At 41.1% G+C, this 18,400-nt stretch overlaps 1 protein-coding gene, 1 non-coding gene and 1 pseudogene across 2 annotated transcripts in view; 1 reads left to right on the top strand and 2 right to left on the bottom strand.

The window, feature by feature from the left end:
• Window positions 1–184: 184 nt before the first annotated feature.
• LOC130040110 (transgelin-3-like) lies at window positions 185–1,129 on the bottom strand (annotated as a pseudogene).
• Window positions 1,130–1,263: 134 nt separating this feature from the next.
• The window catches only part of PXT1 (peroxisomal testis enriched protein 1), a 28,645-nt gene continuing 11,508 nt past the window's right edge, over window positions 1,264–18,400 (top strand). Inside the window, 4 exon segments of the mRNA XM_056132129.1 lie at window positions 1,264–1,276; window positions 12,204–12,251; window positions 12,254–12,296; window positions 12,298–12,362. Coding sequence (XP_055988104.1) covers window positions 1,264–1,276; window positions 12,204–12,251; window positions 12,254–12,296; window positions 12,298–12,362 — 169 coding nt within the window.
• LOC130040524 (U6 spliceosomal RNA) lies at window positions 11,095–11,198 on the bottom strand. Its single transcript, XR_008795008.1, has one exon. It is a non-coding gene; the product is annotated as a U6 spliceosomal RNA (small nuclear RNA).

Below are 18,400 nucleotides of genomic sequence, written 5' to 3'. Positions count from 1 at the left end.
TCTGGCATATCGAATGCGTCACAGGGAGCTTGCCTGGCTCTGCGGTGCGGGCGAGATACTCTCGGTAGCTTGCCGGGCTCTCCGAGAGGGGCGGAGGAGTCGAACTCGGGTCGGCCATGTTGGCTGTGTGCAAGGCAAACGCCCTACCGCTGCAAAAACCAGGGATAGGAGACTTTGAGAAAGGTCAGAAAGTGACTATTATTTCTTTATCAGAGAGGCTGTGGTACAGAACATTCACCCTCTCTAGTAGGAATAGAGGGGGACAGAGGTGCAGGAGGCGGCATCTTACATGCCTGGGGCATTTCGAATCTGGTCGTGCCTGCCTGGGAGACTCCCTTGCTGCGGCTCATTTGCAGGCCCATGACATTTTGGCCCTAGCAACGCTGCGACTTTGAAAATCCCCTCCAATTCCATCAGGTTTTCCTGTGAAACTAGGTCAGCTCTCCTCTGTCGCAGCCTAGCACCATCAGGGTGCTCTGCATGTCATGTCTCTCCCTTCCTGTAGATTCACCATCTGAGAAATGTCTGTGGTCCTGATGCCATAAAGCTCTGCAGTTTTTAGCAATTGGGAGATCTGCTCCATCTGCTTAAAAGCCATATTTGACTTGAGATCTTGGGAACGGGCTCTTGCCCTGGTGGATGTAAACTGTTTATTAGCTTACACATGACCACGCCATCTATTAAGCATTTCTGAAAATGACTCCTGCTGGAGTGGGTGGTGATCTCTGTCCTCAGAGCACTGCAGGATCACTTGATCACTTGACTTCCCATTAATCGTCGATTTGCTCGAGCGGGCGCCAGTAACGTCTCCATTTGTCCCTATCACGTGCTAGTGTGGCCCAATGGCGTCTGTTCGTTCTAGGAACACGAAGAGCCTCAAACCGATCGTTCAGGATCTTGATGAAGAAGTCTGACCATCTGGTAGGTGGGCGGCCACGTGGTCTTTTGACGTCCCGTGGAATCCAGTCGGTAACAGCTCTAGTCCAGCGGTCGTCTCCAAATCTCATTACGTGTCCATCCCACTGCAGGATGATCCACCAATTTTTTCTCCAGGTCCACATCATCCTTATGCTAGATCTTCTCTTGCACCTCTCTCCTTTAAGCTGTAGCTTGGGCCCCTGTTAGCCATCCCTGCGAAAGAAGAGAGGATATGGGCAGTATCTACACAATAGCTTCAGCAGCCCCGGGTGCCCTGCAAAAGCAGCTGGTAGGAGGCTGGGCAAGCCAGTCCAGGAGCAGCCAAGAGATGTTCTTAATGCGAAAATGCCTAAAGGAGGTACAGAAACTGAGCAATACTTGTGGACTTCTGACTGGATCTGTGAAGGATCCATCAGTCTAAGTGGAACCACTCTTGTTCCTGTCATTCCTTGGGGAAAAAAAAATACTAAGAAAGGGAAATTCTAATTTAGAAAACAGTTTACCACTTTGTTTGTTTTGCTTTTTGGGTCACACCTGGTGATGTTTCAGGGGTTACTCCTGGCTCTGCACTCAGGAATTACTCCTGGCGGTACTCAGGGGACCATATGGGATGCTGGAATTCGAACTCAGGTCGGCTGCATGCATGGCAAACGCCCTCCCCGCTGTGCTATCACTCCAGCCCCTAGTTTACAATTCTGTGAGAACTTGGGAAGGTTAAAACTAGCTTAGAATCTGCGGTTAAACGATCATATTCAAATATGATTTAACTTGCAGGACAAGCTGAGTCATTGGCTGGAGATCAGAACAAAGCATAGACCAGCAATTTTAGAGACCCATGTGTTCCTTAGCTAGGAAAGCTTGAGTTCTAAACCATAAGGACACACCCAATACTCCATGCCTTTGGGAGAGGCCTGTTGGGTCTATGATGTTTGTGTTATGTGCTATGATTTGTGATTTGGAGAGTACTTTTCATGTTTCCATGTATGTCCATTAGTTTATGTATGTGACAGCTAAGCTCTAACTTTTCTCTTAATAAGAAGGAAAGTAAACAAAATTAATGTACACCACATTTCTAGGCTAGCTAGGTATTGGGCTTTTTGTTTTGTTTTTTGGGTGGCTTTTTTTTGTTTTGTTTTGTTTTTGTTTAATTTTTTTGGTTGTTGTTGGTTTTGGGGGGTTGGGTTTACTTCTGACCATGCTCAGGGGTTACTCCTGGTTCTACACTCAGGAACTACGCCTGACAGTGTACCATATAGTCAGGTCCCCCTCAAGGGACCAAATAGGATGCTGGGGATCGAACCCACATTGGATCTCTGCACAAGGCAAGCATCTTACCTACTGTTCTATCACTCTAGCCCTACTACTGGCAGTTTTGAGGCACAAACTACTGCTTAAAATATGAGTGGAGGGCAAAGAGAACTTGAGGAAACTTTGGCTCTAAATGAATCATATTTGGCTGATATTATTACTGTATTTTAATACTTAGTTTTGAGAATCACTAACAAACCACCTCCACAGTATTTTAAATTTGTGAAATACTAAGCTCGGAAATAGATACAGCATGGTGATCATTTCACAAAGTATAGGAAGTACCCAACATGGGCAAAGACGCTTGGAAAAGAATATTTTTATAAAGGGGAATTAAAAAGGAAGCAGTTTGTCAAATAACTATTATTTGAACAAAACTTTGCTATCTAAAATGAGAAGTTGATGTACACCTGAAACTAACATTTTATTATCAATTATTTTTTCAAAATACCCAAATTTCTCAGCTAACACTTGCATCTAGTCCTTAGCAATGAAAAAGGGGACAGCGGGAAAAGTCTGGAAAACATTCTCTTAACGCAAAGAAAAAAGACAGTGCCTCCATAACCTTGTTCATTTGGTTTGTTCACATCTTGATGAAGAACTAAATTGGTTAATTCAAGGGCATGTGAGGAAGTAGAAGGGGGAAGATAATCTAGATGATTCTGAAAAAGGATTCCTTGATTTTTTTCCCTTAGTTGTCAGGGGATACTTCATCTTAAACTGCCTTACAAACTCCATCACTCTGCTACCTTAAAACCTAGTGCACTTTGCAAACAACTCCTCAGAGAGTCAGTGAGATTGTTTACAATTCTTGGCAGGTCAAGGTAAACAGCCTTCAGCCAAAGAAACAGTAAATAGTCCTTGTGGGCAAAGAAAATGTCAACAGCCTCCAAGATCTGTCAGCCATTAGCTTCCAAAGGACTTAGCTACAGTGAAATTTGTACAAAGTTGCATTACACACCACTGAGACATCAGACAAACTTCTCAAAATCCTATCTCAAAACGTTCCAACTCCATCTGGTACCCTAACTAAGAGAAAAACAAACAGCATCAATAGTCATAGAGTAGTGGTCCAAGCTACTGCCGTTCTGAAGAGAACCAATAAAACCTTTAAATAACAACTGCTCTGTAGTGCCCTTTCTCTGATCTCTCTCTTAGTAAAGTCTTTCCTAACTTTACTCTGAATAAACTTTCACTTGCTTGAAAGGTCAAATCTCATATTCAATAGGCAATGTTTGGTGAGACAGACTAGGCCGGGACCACTTGACACAGCTCTCCCTGTAGAGGTTTGTTTATACCTGTACTTATCTGCAAGAATCCAGTTGATCATTTTAAATTCCATTTAGATGGGGTGTAGCTGGTCTGATAGCAAAAACAGCTGAAGGCGGGGAAAGGAGACAGATCTGATAAACCAGGAAGAGTTGAGTTCCAGGAACTGAGGATGCACTACTGCTTGGTTCTTCGGTGCTGCATTAAGTAATTTCTCTTAGAATTTAGTTCCTGGTTTAATCTAATACACACACACACACACACACACACACACACACACACACACACACACACACACACCCTAGGCTGGGTCTGGCGGGAATTACTAGAAATTTCTCAAACTCATCCCCTTTGATTTTGAATATTCACATGATAGCAGTGAATCATGTGACGAAAGTTGAAAATAAATTTCAGAAAGCTCTTGTCTTATTTTGAATCATTCTAGCACTTGACACAAACATTTAGCTAGTAATTTTGGCTGCTCTCTCTTTTTTTATGTATTACAAATAGATATAGGTCTCTGATGCTAAAAATTAATAGATGCTCAATCTCAGGGTGAAAGTATTAAGTGGCTTTGAAAAGAAATCAGGTGAGAAAATTGAACAGGGCTGAGAAGACACGGCATCTGGTCCCAGCATGACCACCACTAAATCAGTAATTGCCCTCTTATTTTTTTTTTAACCTGAAAATGAGATGTTTGGGCTGGGGGGACGGGAGAAGCACATGACTCAGCATAGTGCCTAGCATGTGTGAGTCCTGGGTTCAATATCTTGTCCTTGACATTACAAAAATACATGAAATGATGTAAACAAGAATGACATGCCGCAGAGATGCCTCCAGACCCCACACCAGGCTGTCTTAACCAAGGCAACTCGGAAGGGGGTGGGTGAATTCCCCTCTTGGTCCCAACAGCGCCCGGGCAAACAAAAAGTTCCAGAACTTAATCACTGTCATGCTCATGGCCACTCTCCACAGGCTTTGAAAAGCCTCACCCATGAGTGAATCTACTATATAATCGTATTCTAAATTTTAGAGTTCCTGGAGTGTGTGGCCACATTCATGGTCCCTAAGACTCTCATACTCTACACCACTGATGTACCAAGAGTAGCACAAAACATTTGATGGGGTTTAAAGTAGAAGGCAGCCAATCTCATGGGAGGAAAATATATATGCATATATATATATATGTATATGCATATATACATATATATATGCACACAAGACTCAACCTTTAACAAACATGTTAGTTATCTCTTATACAAAGGCTTAATGACACCAGGATGAAATACAACAATCTTCACACACTTTCCTCTAAAGAAAATTTGTTGGACTATTTTTAGAGGAGTATTCATAACAAGCAATAGCACTGTAGCACTGTCCTCCTGTTGTTCATCAATTTGCTCGAGCAGGCACCAGTAATGTCGTCGTTGTGAGACTTGTTGTTACTGTTTTTGGCAGATCGAATACGTCACGGGTAGCTTGCCAGGCTTTGCTGTGTGGGCAGGATACTTGCGGTAGCTTGCCCAGCTCTCCAAGAGGGACAAAGGAATCAAACCCAGGTTGGCCACATGCAAGGCAAATGCCCTATCCGCTGTGCTATCGCTCCAGCCTGTAACAAGCAATACAAAATGAAATGTTTCGGTTTTGCTTTAGGGGGCATCATTTGGGATTTGGGTTGGAATCATTCGAAATATGGCGGTGGGAAGGTGCAGCGTTGGTGGAATTGTGTTTGAATATTAAGTGTAACGAATTATTATGAACAACTTTATAAAAATTAAATTAAATTTAAAAATAAAATAAAGTAAAAAAATTTTAATTGAATTTTAAAAGGAAGGGCCAGGGAGATAACTCAAGTTTTAGAACATATCCCTTTCTATGTATCAGGCCCTGAATTCAAACCCAGTCCCCTGAGCAGCCACAGGTAAAATCTGGTGGCCCCTCAACAGTCACTCAAAGTGGTCCCTCTATAACAAAAAGAATAAAAATTAGAGCAAACAAAAAGCAGCTTTAAAATAACGTAAATAGAGGCGAGAGCAATAGTACAGGGGGTAGTGTGCTTGCCTTGCATGCAGCCAACCCAGTTTCAATCCTTAGCACTCCATATGGTCCGTATGGTTCCCCCAAGCATGGCAAGGAGTGACCCTGAGCAAAGAGCCAGAAGTAAACCTTGAGAACAGCCAGTGTGGCCCCCTAAAGGAAAAGAATTACAACTAAATAAAATTAAAATTATGTGAACACTAAAACAGGATAAATTTTTGTAAATAATACTTGTAGTGGGCTGGGGCGATAGCACAGCGGGTAGGGCATTTGCCTTGCATGCGGCCAACCCGAGTTTGATTCCTTCGTCCTTCTTGGAGAGCCCGGCAAGCTACTGAGAGCATCTCGCCCACACGGCAAAGCCTGGCAAGCTACCCCTGATATATTTGATATGCCCAAAACAGTAACAACGAGTTTCACAATTTCTTGTGAGATGTTACTGCTGCACGCTCAAACAAATTGATGAACAATGGGAGGACAGTGCTATAGTTCAATACTTGTAAAAATATGCTAATAACTTAGACACAGTAATAAACTACATTTTAACATAACTGCTTTATTTTTTATAGTTATGTATAATAAACAATTCCAACATAAACAGAAGTCAAGAGAATAGTATGCTGCACATCAGGATACCCATTACTCATGTTAAATAATTGTCTTTACTTTCCTATATTTGCTATAAGTACTTATCTACCTATCTTACAAAATTATTTGAATATAAATAATAAACAATGACATTTCACCCTGCAGCTCCTAAAAAGAAAATCATTACCAAATGCTATAATAGCATCATTATTATGACCATAAATGGCAACAATCATTCTTAAGTACCATTTTGTTATTTTTGTTTTCTTAGAAGATACATATTTTTTTGTTGCACTTAGTTATCTTATTCTCTTTAGGTTCTATTAATCTGAATTAGTACTCCTCAGCTACCCCATCCCCTTTTCCCCACACATGAACTAATGGTCATCTTGTAAAATGTATAAATGATTCTTTCTCCTGATATAACAGTCTCCAAGATCATTGTGCTCTGAAGGACTTTTATTTTTTCTTTTTTGGGGGGTTACTCCTGACTCTGCACTCAGGAATCACTCTTGGCGGTGCTCGGGGGACCACATGAGATGCTGGGAAATTGAACCCGGGTTGGCCGCTTGCAAGACAAATGCCCTCCCCATTGGACTATTGCTCCAGCCCCTCTGAAGGACTTTTTTATCTTTATGTTAATTTATCTTTTTTTCATTTTACTGAATTTCTATTACAATATTTGTAATTTCCAATTGCCCTGCTTGCTCTTAGATTGTTTCTTCCTTTAGCACCCAGTTTTTCTTTGATGGATACAATAGCTCTCTGAAGTATTCCATCATTTTGTGCTTCAGTGCTTAGTTTCCCTAATTCCTCCCTCCACCCCTCTCATTCTTATATGTTGAAGATTCTTCCCCTTGTTTCATATTTAAGGTTTTCCTCTGGTATTTGCTGATTTTAGGCCACTCATTTTTTTTTTATTTATTGAATCACCATGAGAACAGTCACAAAGCCTTTCAGTTCAAGTCTCAGTCAGTCATACAATGATCAAACACCCGTCCCTTCATCAATGCACATTTTCCACCACTAAGAACCCCAGTATACCCCCCTCCCACCCACCTTCTGCCTGTGTGGCAGATTTCCACTTTACTCTCTCTCTATAGATAGATAGATAGATAGATAGATAGATAGATAGATAGATAGATATCTACGTTGATCACATTCAATATTACAACAAAAGGCCAACATTGTTATTTGGAATTTTCCCCAACATTCAGACCTGCCACGGAGACATCATCAGATAATTTGTTTTCTATTGCTGATTATGAAGAGCATATGATGTTGTATGGCTGCAATAGCAGCCACGCAAATTTGGATTTCTGATATTTTAGTAATAAACCTAGAGGGATTACTGCCAGAAGGCCCTGGGTTCCAAGATTGGTATGTGTGCCTCTGGGTTCATGGTAGGTCAGAAGCTGGAGGAGGCATTTGAGGGTGGTAAACCGGAGCATTGTCATGGCAGGGAGCAGGGCCAATTCCACCCCCCATCCCATGAAGCCCCATGTGCCTCGTCAATGCAGTCTCATACCTGGCTGTTGATTAGGCTCTGAAAGATGCAAGCCACCATGCTGCCGCTGCCGCAAAGAGGACAGGCGGAGGGATAGAAACCATTCCCCTCCCAGGACGGCACAGCACCATACTTAAATACACAGTCCAGATATTTTTCGGTTGGGCATTATCTTTTGCTCAGATTTTCCCACCACCACTCAAGCCTGATTTTCAGGGACAAATGCTAGATCATTTACTTTCCATTGATCACTTTGCATATCAGGAAATGCCGCGTGGCTGCAAATGCAGCCGCATGGTTTGGAAAAAAGTCCTGGTACCCGCATGCCAGAGCCATGCTTATAGAAGCTCATGGTCACCAGGATTCCATCTGGGGAAGGTGAGGAGACAGCACCTACCCCATCTGGGACCTCCCAGTGATATCGGCTCTGGCTGGGGCCCGAAGAATTCTCCGGGAGGTGTGGGGCCCTCCAGCTGGTTTTTTTCTTCGCTGCTGTGTGGACACTCATTTTTTAAGAGTGATCCTAAAAGCTGCTTGGAGGCTCCGAGTGTAAATCTGAGTGTTGATGGTTTTCCCTATGGGAATCCCCAAATGCTATTTTCTGACTCTTTTTATTCCCAGCATGGTTCAGTTTTTCATAGTGGAGACCCTTATTTTCTGCAAGAGGGTAGCCGTTGGTTGCCATGTTCTGTATGTGAACAGAAGAGGCCTGGATGTCTCATTTTCCAGTTTAGATTTTTATTCCTCTTTTCCTTAACTGTCTCCCCTCAGGAGCTAACCACTTTTCAAACAGGTTTTCAAAACAATGTCACCTTTCACTAGTGCCCTTGTGCCCCTCCCCTCCTCCCACCACCCTAGGCTCCTTCATTCAGGTATCTCTCCTTTCACTTCCCTGAATTGCTGTCCTTCCCCACCTCCCTTGTTTTCCTGTTCTCTTATATTGTGGTCTAAGGTGAGTATCAAGAAAAAAGAAGAAAAGGAAAGGAAAGGAAAGGAAAGGAAAGGAAAGGAAAGGAAAGGAAAGGAAAGGAAAGGAAAAGAAGAGAAATCATGGTGAAATTTCTGTTACTGGTCTTTCTTTTCTTCCTTGTTAGTTTTGAGAGAAATGGTGAAGGGAAACCAAGTACAACATCTTTGAGCATTTATTAAAAAGACGACAAGTGAGTAGTTTATTCCCAACTATTTGGCAATGCCACATCAGTGGTACAAACTGAGTGTTTCACAACAGGCTAATGGGCAAGGCTGTCATTGTTCCTTTCACATAAAGACTTTTTGTGCATCATGATGGCAACTAAATCTTGATTCTCAACTTTGTTGATTTAGTTGTTTAGTAATTTTATCCAGTGTTGATCTGGCTCTGATGTTTTATTTGGAAAGCATGTCTTTTTCCCAGTAGAAATTTATTGGAAAAGTCAACTGAAAGCAGATAGCTGACAGTTAAGTATAATTAAAATACCAGGCTGCCCAAGCACCAAAAATGCCAGGAGCTCACAGTGCTTTATCCTCAAGCCCCTGCTACCCAAATCTAGCCCAAAGACAATAATCAAAACTGTGAGGTAGCATTTAACACTGGAAAATGTGGGATATTTGAAAGATGATGAGTCTGAATTCAATTCAGGAATTTCCTCCCATTGATTTGTATAACTGCTATTGTCTTTCAAAGTAATTTCTCTTAAGTCTTCCTTCTTCCTCTAAAGCTGCAATACAGATTCACTACATTTCATGTTCAAATGTAGTCAAATGTAATGACAGGGCTTGAAATGTGGCCAGTCCAAACTGAGATAAGTATAAAAAGCATCCAAGATTTTGAAGGCCTCTGTTAAAGTTTCAGTTACAAATTTTATGTTGCTTACATAATTAAAATGATGACATTCTATATTGTGTTAATATACATCATTAAAAATTTCAATTACTTTTTTTCAATTACCAATTTCAATTACCAATTACTTTTTGCTTTTTATAGTGTAGTTACTATATAGCACAGTGGGTAGGGTGTTTGCCTTGCATGAGGCCGACCTGGGTTTGATTCCTCCACCCCTCTCGGTGAGCCCGGCACGTTACCGAGAGTATCTCACCCGCACGGCAGAACCTGGCAAGCTACCTCTGATGCATTCGATATGCCAAAAACAGTAACAACAAGTCTCACAATAGAGACGTTACTGGTGCATGCTCGAGCAAATCGATGAACAGGAGGACAGTGTTACAGTGCTACTATAAATAATACAAGTACTTTTGTGTGTATAGTGGAGCATTTTTTTTCTTGCAGTTTGACTTTTTTTTTTAATTTTTATTAGTGACCATGAGGTATAGTTGTAGACTTACAAATTTTTGTGCTTGGGTTTCAGTTATACAATGATCGAATACCCATCCCTCCACCAGTGCCCATTTAGTGGAGCATTTTTAAAAGCTATCCCTCTTACCTTCTTTCTTTGTTATTTCAGTCTGAACTCTCTTATCCAGTTTCCCCCCTTCTAGTCACTGCTAAAATTTAGAAGGTAATATAGAAAGTCAAATTTCGTGGCCAATTATTTTTAATTTTTGTAAAGTTATTCACAATAATTCATTACATTCAATCACTGTCACTGTCACTGTACTCCCATTGTTCATTGATTTGCTTGAGTGGGCCCAGTAACATCTCCATCGTGAGACTTTGTTGTTACTGTGTTTGGTATATCGAATACGCCATGGGTAACTTGCCAGGCTTTGCCGTGTGGGCGAGATACTCTCAGCAGCTTGCCGGGCTCTCCGAGAGGGGCGGAGGAATCAAACTCCGGTCGGCCATGTTGGCTGCGTGCAAGGCAAACGCCTTACCTGCTGTGCTATCGCTCCAGCCCTACATTCAATATTTCAACACTAATCCCATCACAATTATACCTTTCTACCACCATTATTTCGAATTTTCCCAGTCACCACCCAAGTCTGTCCCCAATAGTAAGCCCTAAATAATTTATTTTGTATTGCTTGTTATAAATCTACCAAAAATGATCAAAAATTTTTCCTTAGAAGAAAGTGAAAATTGTTGTATCCCATCCCATTAAGCTCTTTTTATAAGAGATTACTAACATGTTGTTATAGGTTGAAACTTGTGTTCTAAATATATTTTTAAATTGAGATCTGTTGTCTTCTATTTTACACCCCATCCAATGCGGTGTGCTACTTCTGGTACATCAGAGATAGAGTATGAAACGTCGTGTGGCCACAAATGCAGCCTCACAGTCCAGGAATTCTAAAATTTTGAATGGTATGATACAGCTGGAGTTAATTTTTTTTTTAAATTTTTTTTTCCCTTTATTGTATTTTATTTTTTTTTAAAGTTGTAGATTTACAATTTTTTGTGCCCATCCCTCCACCAGTGCCCATTTTCCACCACCATGGATAATATCCCTCCCACCCCCATCCCCCCATCCCCCCTGTCTCTGTGGCAGGGCAATCCCCTGTGTTCTCTCTCTCCTTTTGGGTGTTGTGGTAAAAATATGGAACGCTTCACGAATTTGCGTGTCATCCTTGCGCAGGGGCCATGCTAATCTCTGTATCGTTCCAATTTTAGTATATGTGCTGCCGAAGCGAGCACTGGAGTTAAATTTTTAACTGTATGGTGACTTCAGGGTCCAGAGGCATCTCTACAACTTGATGATCTCTTCTGACATTTATTTGTGAGTCTCTAGATCATGAAGTGGCCAATATTTTTTAACAGAATTAAGTATACAGGTAGAAGATGAAAGTCTTTGTTCAAATTTTCTACTTACTGGATTATCACAATAACATTTTTAAAGGAATGGATGAAGAGAATTAAGTACACAGGTAGAAGATGAAAGTTTTTGTTAAAATTTTCTACTTATTGGATTATTGCAACAATATTTTTTAAAGGAATGGATGAAGAATAGCCATTGTTGGTGTATGTCTATAGAGGGGACTATGTATAGGAAGATTAAAGATAGAAACAAGAATTATTCTGGGCTGGAGTGATAATACAGTGGGTAGGGTGCTTGCTTTACACATGACTGGTCAACCTGGGTTTAGCATCACATTTGGTTTACTGAGGTCCCGCCAGCAATGATTCCTGGATGAAGAACCAGGAATAAGCCCTGAAAGTGAAAGAAGTGTCCGCCTTAAAAAAACCATCAACAATCATTCTGGGAACAACACACACACACACAGAAAATAGAACAAAGAAGGAATTGCATCTCCAATCTTTCTCTAGGTTTTCAACCTACTTTTTCTTTTGGCTACTCGAACTACCTCTTTTTCATAAGGACCAATCTAGATCATTCCCTTGATGTAATATGGCTACTGAGAAGATGAAGAACAAAATGCTGGAAGATGAGGAGGGATGCAGCCAATACAGGAAAAATAAGCTACATGGAAATATGTTTATCTAAGTTGAAAGAGGCCTTAGTGCTCAGACATTTTTTAATCTTCCACTCAAATCCACTACCTTTTGTGTATGGAATAAAAATAATGGAATGAATTATGGAAAAAATAATGGAATAAAAACTGCTGCTTATGATGGAATATCAATATTCATATCAACATTTATAGAAAAATTGGAGTTTCTGAAAAACATCCTTCGCAACAGGGATAAAGAAGAAAAAATATGACGTCATTGTTTATCAACCTAAAGAAGTCCGAATCCCTCTTCCAAAGTAACAAATTGTTGCAAACCACTGTGGTTTCAGTTCTCAGAAAGCATACATGACCAGACTTGTCAGCAACAAGCCACTTTCTGCCATGGCAGGTAAGAAATTCTTTGTATTAACGCCAAGGTAAATATTCCATTTAATATTATTTTTCTTGGTATTGAGAACATAAAACTGAACATTAAATACTTAAATATTAACTATAAGAAGATACAGGCAACATTCACCAACAAAGTTTTGTTTATTTATAGGCCACAGCCTGTGGTGCTCAGGATTTACTCCTGGCTCAGTGTTCAGGGATCACTCCTGGTGGGGCTCGGGGGAGCTGGGGATGAAACCTAGATCAGCTGTGTGCAGAGGCGCGCACCATACCTCTCTGTAATCTCTCTCCAATTCCAGCTCCAGTGAAATTTGCAGGTGATAAACATCTCACACTGATTTTGCTTCAGGATATTCAGTATTACTTTTCATTAGTCCTAGGCACTGATTTGACAAAGAATTAGATGGTTTGGCTAAAAATCGATCAATGTTTTATTTTAATAAGGCTTTTTCTTTAAGCATTATCTGGCATTGTATTTGTCAGAGAAAATTGTTTCATTAAAAAAAAAAGAAGCATGATTCCTAATTATCCTTGATTGTTGGGGACAAGACCTGTGATTTAAAGAGCACTAATGAAAAGTTTTTGAGGTGCTAGAGGAATGAATGCCTCAGAGAGCTGGAGGGGAGCCTTGCAAGGACAAGTCCCTTGATGGACAAGTTCCATCCTGAGACCCTCTGGTCCTCTGAGAACCATGGGTTAGTGGGGGACCTGGTGCACCCCAGCCTCTACTGCAGAGCAACACTACGTCCTGGCCCCTAGATTTGAACCTGTGTTTACAGTTCATTGCAAAGTGGCCCCCAGGCCCCCTGTGCACGGATTGGGAACCCTCCCCGTAAGATCCCCCACAAAAAGAGGTGCTGGGATGAAATGGACGGTATATTAGGCTTCTATATGGCAAATATAGTAAGCATCTGAATTATTAAAACAAATAATCTTAAACCTTAGACTTTCATGCCCCCGAGAAAGTGTAAATTTCAAACCCCTGACTCGTGCCAAAGGAGGGCATTTTCTAGAATAAGCTCAACTGACTGAAGTAGTAAATTTTCACCAGGGTGGGGCTGGAGCAATAGCACAGCGGGTAGGGCATTTGCCTTGCAAGCGTCAGACCCAGGTTCCATTCCCAGCATCCCATATGGTCCCCTGAGCACCTCCAGGAGTAATTCCTGAATCCCTGCATGAACCAGGAGTAACTCCTGTGCATCGCCGAGTGTGACCCAAAAAGAAAATAAATAAATAAATAAATAAATATTCACCAGGGCAGATGAGATTCTGTCAACTACAAAAACTTTCTAGAACGTGGTGTTTTTTCTTACTTGCAGTGTAATTTCCACACTGTAACGTCCACCTTTGTGGTTCCGCTCCATCTACTACGGATGCAAAGTCTTTGTTGCTGGACTTCGAATCTCTGGGGTCCCGGAGCGCCCACCCAATAGAAATGGGGGAGCCCCCAGGAACCTCTTGTTTCTTTCCCTCACTTCTCCAGGGCGCTTCTCCTCAGACACCGCACAACGGCGCTGAGGAATAAGGGACCGAGCGGCACGTAGGGCGAGGGACGCGGTGAAGCTCGCGGGGAACGCGTTGCCCACGAGCGCGCTGCGCCCGGCGACGGCTACCGGTCGGGAGCCTGCTCTGCGCCTGCGCGGCCGCGCGCACAAGCCTCATTGGCCCCCGCCGGCCCACGTGACGGCCACGCCCAAACGGCCGCGGCTCAGTTCGTTGCCCGGTTCCCCTCAGTCTCAGCGCGTTCCCCGCGCTGCTGTCCCGCGCAGGTCCCGCATAAGCTCGGGAGTCCGAAAAACAAAAAACAAACTAAAAAAAAACAATCAAAATCAAAAAGCCTCGAGTTCCGAGGAGAACTCTTACGAAGGAAGCCGATCATCTCTGCAAGGATCCCTTCTCCCCCAGTGACGTTTGTCCTGGGCTGCAGCACCGTGAAATTGGAAATCACAGGCCGTTAGTGGCCTGAAGGTGACTGGCTGAAACCAAAAACCTCTGTGACTCAGGGGAGAGTTACACACAAAAACTTAATTGGGGGGGGGGGAGGGCGGAGCGAAAAGGAAACTCCCCATAACGTTGGTGTGAGAAACGGTCACACCATTTTTTTTTTTTTACTGTTGTTGTTGTTGTTGGTTTTATTATTATTTTTTTCCTTAGAAAAGTTGAAGGGGTGGGTCTCGGTCCCTGTGGTGTGAGAGGAATGAGAAACTCAGAGAAACGGGACAGAAAACCAGAAGTGCTGAGTGAAAAGCCCACCGCAGCGCTCCTCTCCTTTGAACCCGCCCCAAATTATTGACCAGGGAGGCCACAGGAAACAAAGGCTCCCCGAGTGCTTTGGGTGGGAGCAGCACGTACAGGAAGTGACGGACAGGGCCTGTGGCATACTCTGTCCCTCCAAATAGTGCTCATTTTCAGTTTCTCTCATTTTCAGGTTCTAAGAGTCAACCCTAAGACCCGGGATGTGCTCAGGAGGGTGTTGCGATGCGCACAACCTCAAAAGCCTGAGGCGATCGCTACCCCCTTAGAAACTGTGTTCCACTCCTCTACTTTCCTCTTTAAAAGTTTTTCCATACGCTCCCGCCAAATTTACGAACTACGATATTCCAGTCACTGAGCTGGGTTCTAGGGTGACAATGGTGTATAAAAATAAGAACGGCCTCTCTCCTCCTGGAGGGTTTGAGGGGCTACAGGAGGCAAGTACTGGTCAATCACACACACACACACACACACGCACATGCACACACACACACACCCCAATATTAGGTATAATGTGGTAAGTGGTAAAAGAGGCCCAAAGGTTATCATGGGGGTTTTGATTAAGCAAAGAGGCTTCCTTCCATTGAGATGAAATCTGGACTGAGACCTGAAGAGGCTAAGGGGAGGTGGGAGTTCAGGAAAAGAGAGCAGCTTGTATAAGGGAGAGCAAGTCACTTCTTCCCTTTCAATCACTGCATACCCACCCATTTCAAATCACTATATATGTGTTCGACTTGCCTCTTAGTGGAAGACACTTAGTGGAAGATACTTCTTTTTTTCAGTCAGTTTCAAGTTCTCAGGGAGTACTTCACTGAACCTATAAATAATTATTATAACAATATGTATCCCAAAAGTAAGTATGTTAATATATGCTTTTAATGTGTATTATTGTGTTTTACAAATAGGCAATGATTAGAAAAATATGTAGAATGTAGGACAAAAATTGTAGTAGTAGAACTAAAAGTGCTATGTAGATATATATTCCAAGTGGTGAGAGATCAAAATGTCTTGGAAGATTTGTATAAGGTTTCTTTGAGACTGTAATGTTTGAGATATGCTTCTAAGGTAAGATTTGGTCATAGGGAGAATACAGTTCAGTTACAGTAGGTGGTTCAAGAAGAGTCAGGAGATGGTGCAGATAACGTTCTAAGGACCTTGGAAATCAATCCAGTGAGTTTGTAGAAACAAAAATGGAAATATTTTATTTAAGTTTTAAGACTTTCTAAAGATATTTTTAAGTTTACCTTGGGAAATTTAAAATATACCCAAAGGTTGCAATAATAAGACTATAACTACTCATATACCCTTCACATGAATTTGCCTCATGGGCGCACTCGCATACACATGCACATATGCTGCTAGGGATCAAATCCAGTGGCCAGAACCTTACACAACCACTGAGCCACATCCCCTTTTTGCTTGTGTGCATGTGTGGTCACATTTGCTTTCTCTTTCTCAGCAATTCCCCCTTGCCCCACTGATATACAAGCATGTTTTTCTCTTCCTTCCCTCTCCCCTGTCACTATTTAAACTTGTGGTTTACAAAGTTGTTCATGATGATTTGTCACAGTCCTTTAATATTCTAACACAAATCCCACCACCTCTATCACATTGTCTCCATTTTCCAACCAGCCCTCCAGTCTGCCCCTATAGCAAGCCAACAGTAATTTATTTGTATATAGCATCTTACCATTAAAGAGATAACAAATGATCAAAAAATTATTTCTGTAGAAAAAAAATTGCAAAAATTGTTTCATCTCACCATGAGGACATTAAGTCCTTGTTTGAGATTTTTCCTAAGCTGTTGTTCCAAGTTAAGCCTTCTGTATTAATGTTTTTGTTAGTTGACATTTGGTTGGCTTCTGCGTCACATCCCATCCAACCTGGTGTACTACTATTGGGATGTCAGTGTTACAGAATTTGGACATATTGCACGGCTGTAAATATGACTGTGTGCTCCAGAAAACACAAGCGTGTTCTACTTTGATATGAAATTGAAGACATACTAGCTTCATCTCTAAATAATTTACCATTTTGCCTCCCAAGAACAAAGGTTTTTCTACATAATCACAATACAGTTATAATAGTACTGTGATAGTTTTAAAATTGAATTTTAAATAAGAATTTATTCAATGATTGTTAATAATAATAGATGTTGTTAATTTTAAGTAGCTTGACCCTTAAAATTTAACTGACATATTAAAAGTGTTGAATAAGTTTTAAACATGTTTTAAAATATTTATTGTTAGAAAACTACAGGATATGAAAAAGTATATTGTGAAAATCTTTCCCGTATTTTCTTACTGAATTTGCTCAGTTTCTACTCTTGTCACTTAAAATCATAGGTTACCCTCATATTTAGATTATTGGGTAGCTTTCTCATTTATTTATTTATTTAATGCAAATACAACTAATTGTAAATATATTTTCTATTCCCTTTATTCTTATTTCAAGGGGGTTATTAAGTACTATTCTTGTTTTCTCACTTATCTATACAATTTGGGTATCTTTTTGCATTAATACACAGAGAACCTCCTCATTCCTTTTTATAGTGTCATTATATGCCATTTTATGGGTAAATTCTAATATAAGTTTGGGTTTTTCCCATGACTTAACATTGAAATCAATGGCACAACAAATTTGCTACAGCAGTTGTAAGAATATCTCTAGACTTATGAGTGTAAATATGTGATTGTGTATTATTGTTGTTTTATAATTTTAAATGAAAACTCTTCAAGGTAAACTTAAAAGATGTCTGTTTTTAATAACTTATAACAGTAGAGAGCATTTCTACCCAATTATAACATACTTTTCTAGCCCACTGTCTTCCAACTGTATATTTATCATTATAATGAATAATATCTGTTGAACACCATGTATTTATAATGTACTGAGCTAGGTCAGATTTCTGGAATTGATATATGTCCAGAGGATTCACTATCTGATTGACCAGACATGCACAAAATATTATATTAGGCTCCATAATGCAAAACATACCTCTCAGTTCTTTCTTGCATCTCTCTCCAGGTCTATCTTTCTCTGCCCCTTTCCCTAAATAACCCCAAGGCTTGATGGCTTTTTTCCTTTATTCTAAGATCTGTTACTAGAGAATAGACTCAAGAAGGCTACAAATATTAGGAGGAATTTGGGTGAGTTTCTGCTCATTCTTTCCTGTACCTTAAGGAAAATAAGGGAGGACTCCTGAGTTCCTACACTGCACAAGCAACTGCCCTGTCAAAAACCACATGGTAAATATCAGGCCATATCCGTGTCTACTTGATGTGCTCAGTCTAGGAATTAACACTGCCACCCCGATTCTCAGGGGAACTATAGAATTTAGACAGGGACAGTATTTAGCTCCAGCCCCCTAAGTAATGCATATTTACTTCTCTATCTCTTGGTTTTCAAATTGGTGCCCTTCTTGATTTCAATTTTCTTCTACTAATTGGTTATTGCAGGTTATTTTAATTTCCTCTTTATTCAGTCTTGGGAAGTCTATATGAGTCTAAAGGATTCTTCAATTTAGTGGCATAAGTTAACCTTTTTTTTCTTTTTGGGTCACACCCAGCGATGCTCAGGTGTTATTCCTGGTTCTGCACTCAGGAATTACTCCTGGCGGTGCTTGGGGGACCATATGTGATGCCAGGGATTGAACCCGGTAGACCACCGTGCAAGGCAAACGCCCTACCTGCTGTACTATAACTCCGGACCCCAAATCTTATAATCTTCTGTATTTCTGTAGTATCTGTTCTACTTTCTCCCTTTTATTTCTCATCTTATTTC

The sequence above is a fragment of the Sorex fumeus genome, unplaced genomic scaffold, assembly GCF_029834395.1.
Source record: "Sorex fumeus unplaced genomic scaffold, SorFum_2.1 ptg000094l, whole genome shotgun sequence".
NCBI lineage: Eukaryota > Metazoa > Chordata > Mammalia > Eulipotyphla > Soricidae > Sorex > Sorex fumeus.
This window is presented reverse-complemented; position numbering and strand designations above follow the sequence as displayed.